At 44.6% G+C, this 6878-nt stretch overlaps 1 protein-coding gene across 3 annotated transcripts in view; it reads left to right on the top strand.

Moving 5' to 3' along the window:
• Window positions 1-490: 490 nt before the first annotated feature.
• Window positions 491-6878, top strand: part of GALNT18 (polypeptide N-acetylgalactosaminyltransferase 18) — a 386803-nt gene continuing 380415 nt past the window's right edge. For all 3 annotated transcript variants that reach the window (XM_074955061.1, XM_074955060.1, XM_074955062.1), the window contains exon 1: window positions 491-1173. In XM_074955061.1, the coding sequence (XP_074811162.1) occupies window positions 939-1173 (235 nt within the window). In that variant the 5' untranslated portion in view covers window positions 491-938. The remainder of the gene's footprint in view (window positions 1174-6878) is intronic.

The raw sequence follows: 6878 nt of genomic DNA, 5'->3' as shown, positions 1-6878 counted from the left end.
AGCCCAGAAAACAAATCAACGAGTTCCCCCTAGATGGGCAGATATGTTGAGGGTACAGAGGAATCCCAGGCTTGTTTTTTATCTCAGACAGCTTATTGGCCTCGGGACATGAGCAGAAAAAAATGCAGCTCACTCCTGAGAAAAATCAGAAAGTTCTGCTAAGTTGCAAGCTGGGACTTAGTGTGCTCATCTTATGTCAGGGAGGAAAAAACTACTAACAAGCCCTGCACTCGTCTCTAGACTAACAAACAGGGAGGCAGTGTGAAGGAGAAATTGCCTCTTTCTCGCCCAAAAGTCTGTAGCACCGTGGGTGCCCCTTGAGACACCCCTGTATATGACTGTGTGTGTGTAAGAGAAGCAGGTGGGCCCCTGGTATAACTCCGCCCCTGCTAGGTCTCAGTTGGTGATAGGGTGATATTAACAAATGGTCCTCCATAGCCGGTTCTTTACTGGAGGAAAGATCTGTCAATCTGAGGCTTTGCAAGCCCGCCTCTCCTGCAAGCTTTTTGCAAGATCTGATTCTGGAGCTGTGGCTGATTGCAATGGGAAGCAGCGTTGGGGAGAACAAAGTTTGCAACACTTGGGCACTTGACTACTGGTCTCCTTCATGCCCATGGGAACGACCGATTGCTAAACAGAACAGCCAGCCGGGTAACTGACACTACTGATGACTTGCTGCTGTTGCAAACTTTCAGCTATTTTAATGTATTAAAATCCAGGATCTCTAAATAAGCAGCTCCCCCAACCCGCTCCCCCTTCTAGGTAGGCAAGAGAGATTTTTATTCTGTGGACTAGCAAAGTTCCTGCATGGAAATTTACTGACTTGAGTGGTCTCCGTTTTGGGCTAAGGGGAAGGGAAGGATTTTTTTTTTCCATCGCACTTTAATTTTGTTTCTCTGGATCACAGGATTTTTGAAGCTATATGGAGGGATCTCAGGATGGTTTGCAACAGGAAAACCAAAACTTTAGTGTCCACTTGTGTGATCTTGAGTGGAATGACTAACATCATCTGCCTGCTCTACGTGGGCTGGGTCACCAACTACATTGCCAGTGTCTATGTGAAAGTGCAAGAGCCGATCTCAGAGAAAAAGTTAGAGGAAGACAAAGGGGACACTTTAAGGATTATAGAAAGGCTGGATCACTTGGAAAATGTCATCAAGCAGCACATACAAGGTACCACCTTCCTCCCCTCTTGCTTTCCCTCACTCCCACCCCGCTCCTCTCCGGGTCCTTCCCTTGCAGCTTTCCCCATCCCCTCCTATTGCATGGATGTGTTGTGCGTGTGGCAGATTCCGGCTGCCATCGGGGGGAGAGAAGCCTGCAGCAGCCCAGAAGAATCAGAGGCTTTGTTCAGACTCTTGTGCAGGCAGAAGTTGCCAGCAGCCTCCTCTCGGCTGCCTGGTGAGTGCCGGGGAGCGCAGAGGGCTAGCTGGAGCAGGCGGCGGCGTGGCTGGGATTAGGGCTTGCTGGTTGCAGCGCTTTGCAGCCCCGGCCGCCGGCTACGAAGCTTGCTGAGTGGAGACCCCCGACCCGGGGGATGATTCCTGGCTGGGCTGACGAGTCTGGGTGAGCCAAGGGCTCCTGGGGGCCGGTTTGTTGGCGAAGCCGGCCCCCTCCGCTCGGAGAGCTGCTGATCCAGCTGCTAACAAATTGTTGCCGGCTGCCCTTGAGCCTGGGGGAAAGGCTCCTGCCATGGCTTCCTTAGCCTGGCGCTCTCGCCGAGGCAAAGCGGGAATGAGCCGAGCAGCGGGCAGGAGGATGAATGGGTGTCGGGATGGGGCGAGCTTTGCGGCCCCTTTAGCATCTGCTGAGCCAGCGGCGACATCTCCCAACGGGGTAGGCTGGGTGTGTGTGTTGCAGTAATAAACCCGATCTCCGCTCCGGGTGTGTCTGCAGGGACGCAGGGCGGTCTCGGCCGGGAAGGGGCGAGGAGGCTCTTGCAGTCTGTGCTCAACCCTTAGCATGGATTTGTTGTCAGTCTTTCCCCCGCGGGGCTGCTCCGAGGGGAAGGTTGCCGGGGGCTGCGCGTGCGTCTGGGCTCGCCGGTTCCCCGGGCGGCGGCTGCGGGAGCCCGCTGGGAGGCTTGCGGGGACGTTCTCTCCTTCCTGTCTCTTTGGTTCGATCTCCGGGCTGGGGCGGGGGATGACATGGGGTCATGGGTAGATTACCAGGCACTGCTTGGGATCTTGCGTTACTTTCTGTTTGTGTGCGATCTGTAAGTAACGGCTCCCTCGTTATTCTCCTCATCCGTGTGGGAACAAACAGCTGTGCCCCCCCACCTTTATGATTTGTGTATCTGTTTATATATCCGGCGGGGATGGTAAATAAGATCTCTTGCAAGGTACTGGAGGGGAGCCCTCTTGCATTTCTGTAGCGGCAGCACTGAGGCTTCAGGTCCCAACATTAGCCTCCTTAGGCTTGCCTGGCTACACATGCACAGAGCAAATCACCTGGCAAATGAGCTCTGCTGCTTTTTCCCCCACCGGTGCACAAATCCACTTTGCTTCCAAGTAGTTTTGACCTGCAGGTTTTGTATGCTGGAAAAGTAAACAAACATCATAAGAGTTAGGAAAGATGATTAACCACATGGGTGCCTGAGAATCCCTCGACACGTTATGAACTCGAGTTCGACCGGGATACTTTAAAGCCCTGCTATTTCGTGCTGACTTCTGGGTGTACATGTGCTAGAACATTTTGGAAGAGAACAGTATTTTTTTTTAAAACTATTCAGTTTGCACGTGCCTTCTTTTCTCAGCAGCATTGTCTGGAACCTGGATAATATAGTAAAACACAATTTCCTCTGAGAAGGATGAGTGAGGTCAGTTCCTGCCAGCTCTGACTTTCATGCAGTCCTCCGGTTTGAGGAGAAATATATTCTTGTCTGAGTGGCAATGGAGTGCGCTACCGGAGCTTTCAATACTAAGGCAGGGTTTTTCAAAAAGCACCTATGAAAGTTAGCCTACTAGCCTAAATGCCTGATTATCTGTAGAGGTAGTTTTTCTTCAAAGTATTTGTAAGGAAACATTAGTATTTTAAATCTGTATCTGCTTGCTAGCTTGGTAACTTGTTTTTTGTCTATAATAGTGAAAGGTACAATAAAATGATCTTTTTAAAGGGAGAGTATGAGAGGAATTGTATATGATCTAATGATGTTACTTTCTTTCACAAGCATTTTTGGTTTTTCATTTCCTTAAACACTATTTTAAGAAAACGGAAATCTGCTTCCTTTTAAAAGTAATCAGGTCTACGGTTTGACAAATACTAACATTTATTAAAAAAAAGCTAAAATCAAATTTATAGAGGTTTGTATTACTCTTCTTAATTAAACCAGTTGTTCACTTAGCAAATCACTAGAACATCACTATCCCTAAGTGGGAGTTCAAGTCCAAACCATAGTGATTAGGTTCACAAAGGTGGCTGCTACTGAGCAAAAGAAGATTTATTTTGTATCTTCAGCTCTGTGGCAGTTGGGGTTACAATTTTTTCCCATTGACTTCATTGGGCTTTGGATCAGCCTTTTGATCAGCATCAACAAATGATAAATTTGGAATTTATTTCTTTATATAGGATAGATCATCCTCCATAATGTCTGTGGACTGAGTTCTTAAAATTATCTGTAGTTTGCCATTGAGCCCTTTTCACTACTTTTGTCTATTGGAGAATATTCTTATGGAAGCTCTGAGTGCCTCAGCTGTTTTGACAAATGTTGACAAGACATGAAATTAGCAGGGGCAAAAGAATCCCATTCTTTAGGGTCGTCTCCAGTTGCCAGGAAACCGATAATATATTTTCCACAAGGGAGTTGCCCTGATATTTTATTTTAATTTGTTTCCTGATTGAATGATTTAATTAGATGGAGCCTGGGAATTCCTTGGGAATATAAATTGCAGCATTGTAATATTTTACCAAGTATATTGGAAACAAGAGGGTGGGTGCTTTCAAAGAAAAATAATATGTCTTTGAAATAAAGGTAGCGTAATAAGCAAATCATTAGTCTGGAGACGTTTTTGTTTCAATGAGAGAGAGATGGGGGTGGGGGGAGTTAGATTGAATAGTGTGAGAAGGTAAATACTGGGCGAGATCCTGCACTGGTCAAAAATTGAATGAATGGGTCAAATGCGGAAGACACAGGTATTCACCTACGATGTTGTGGACTTGTTCACCATCAGCCAACACAGCTGTGTACCTACAGTTCTCCAGCAAGTGTTCAGGAGTAACTGCTTGTCATCAAAATGGTGGTTATGCACTTTTTTGTTTGGGCTCTAGGAGGTAGCATAAGGATGTTTACCCTGAGTTATATCCGCTCTGCCCACACCACATGCACGTTTTTGCCCTGTATGCAATGATGCAAATTTGGAGTACACAGCAAGCTCACGGCCGACCTGCTTCTACTTGGAAAGTTGTACAGATGCATGCTGCCATTTCTGTGCCTGTGATGTGCAAAGCCTTTTTGCTCCTGTTTCCATAGCGGGCAGCCTGATGGAGGATTGGTCATGTGTGGCTTCTCTGGAGAGACAGAAATGGCACTTTGGTGAGAGGCAGCATGATGTAGGGATTTGAGCTTGAGGCTGCAGGCCATGAACCCCTGGGCTGTATTCCCAGTTCTGCCACTGGCTTGTTGACTGTCCTTGGGCAAGTCACTTCACCTTTCTGTTGTCTCTGTAAAATGGGATGTACTCACCTACTTTATCTACAGCAGTAGGTCATAAGGATTAAGTAGTTAGTGATTGTGTAGCATTTTGAAAAATGTAAAGTGCTAAGTATTATTATTGCCATTATTTCTGTAGTAGAAGGCCTATATTGCACACTAGGCTATCCACAATAAGAAGTGTAATTTCCACTTCCTTTACAGTTTGCAAACAAAATAGTATATTGTTTTTTGAGAAGATTTGCGTGTATGTGAAAATGAGGAAGCGACCAGATGGATAGTTTTATGCATAATCAATCTTTTTTTTATGGTGAAGAAATGAATGTGGCAAATGTGTGGGGGGGGTTGTTTTTTTTTTTTTAATGCCTTGAGCTTTATTACTGGACAATATACTTTAAAGGGTTAAGGTTAATGAGTATTGTAATGTTAGTGGTTCCAGTCTGGAGTTTGCAATTGAAATCAAATGTCTCAATTTTCATGAAGACGGTTCATTCTCCCAAGTCTACAAGAAACATACTACTAACCAAAAAAAAAAAAATCTCATTTTTATTAAACGCAGCACCAGAGTACTTCACAGCACATCGCTCATCTTAATAATGCCTCATCCATTTACTCTGGCACTAAAAAAGAACTCGCCTAAGTTGCATGCAAACTAAGAAAATCTTCTGAGCTGATCTGATCTATTGTTACAATATAAATATCAGACGGGCTGCGATGACCAGACAAACAGAACCAACAATAATAAGCAAGCAATTTAGTGTTTTCTCCAGCCTACTTTTAAACGTCTTAAGTGATGGAGAGACTAATATTTCCTTTGGAAAACTATTCTACAGCCACACGGATCTCACCCAAAACTCTCTTGCGTTTTTTTGCTTTCTGCCCTGACCTGTTTATGCAGTGGCATTTTGTGCTGTTGAAAGCTTCCCAACTTCTGTCCCAGAGGTGGCTGCATTTCTGTGTCAAATGAAGAGATCCTGGAATGTAGGGGTGTATGAAATCAACTCACTTCTGGTTGCTCTGCCTACACGACACATATATGCAAATTTAAATAATGCACGAATGTGCAGTGACAGTTAACAAAGAAAGTGGACAGTGGCATCTGTGGAATATGATTCTGGTTTAAAATCTATTTACCAGCCGGTAATTACTCAATGGCCTACATGATACTAGGAGTTCAATCTCCAGTGCTTGCATGCTGCTGCATCTGACATTGTTTCCAGCTTCCCCATCTCTTCTGGAGATGCCATGTTATGAAGCAGCAGTCACTGTTGTAGACGTAACTTTGCCGGCAATATGTTGAGGACAAAGTGGGTATGGTGATTTCTGACCTGCTTTCTGGAATGAATTACTCCATTCTCCATGTCTACCTTTCCCTCCCCCCCTCCCTTTTTAATTTTTTTATTTTAAATAGAAGATGTGAGTCAGCTTCTTCTTTGGGAAGTGTGCTGTACCTAAACTCTGGTGCAGCTAAGTATTCTTTGCAATACATTTTAGCTGAATGGAAACCTCTATACCATTCCATAAAACCAGGACCACAGGATCTGAAATAATTCTCAGCACCATCACCAAATCCCTCTTAGTTCATTTCCTCAAGCACAAAAGCAACTAACTGTATTTATCACTAAATTTATAATGTAATTTATTCCACTGAAAGTCCAATCAAGGATAAATCTGGGACAAGTACATGTTCCGTTACAAAAGCCCTGCTACATATGTAGTCTTTATTCAAGCAAAGTAGCTTATTGAAGTCAAAGGGACTAATTGTGTGAGGAAGAGCTACTCTGGTGTGTTAAGGCTTTGCAGGATAAGTCCCATTAGTTTTCTCATTTATTTTTTCCCCCTTAGGCTATGACTGCCTGGCTCATGCTAGGGTAGTGCATATCAGTGGAGATTTGTGAGTTCAACTGTCATATCTTCCCATGCTTTGCAGCGAAAAAGTGGGTGGTATAAAAAGAAACCAAAAACCTATTCAAGTGGCTTGAGCTAGAGGAGTGCAGCTCACTATCTCTGTGCTCACCAACATCACTGTAAGCCCAATATATTCAAGGGACAATAAGCAGAAGAGTTAAGAATAAGAAAATTCCCTCCAGCTGATTCTTCTGCCATGGATTTATTTTGCAGTGGCTGGAACACAATGACCCAAACTGGACATTTCCGGTTTAGCTTTATTAAAGTAACTATCTTGGATCCAATCTTCTGACTGCAGATAGGGCATTTCCTTTTGTATTAT

This window comes from Natator depressus, chromosome 6, assembly GCF_965152275.1.
Source record: "Natator depressus isolate rNatDep1 chromosome 6, rNatDep2.hap1, whole genome shotgun sequence".
NCBI lineage: Eukaryota > Metazoa > Chordata > Testudines > Cheloniidae > Natator > Natator depressus.
This window is presented reverse-complemented; position numbering and strand designations above follow the sequence as displayed.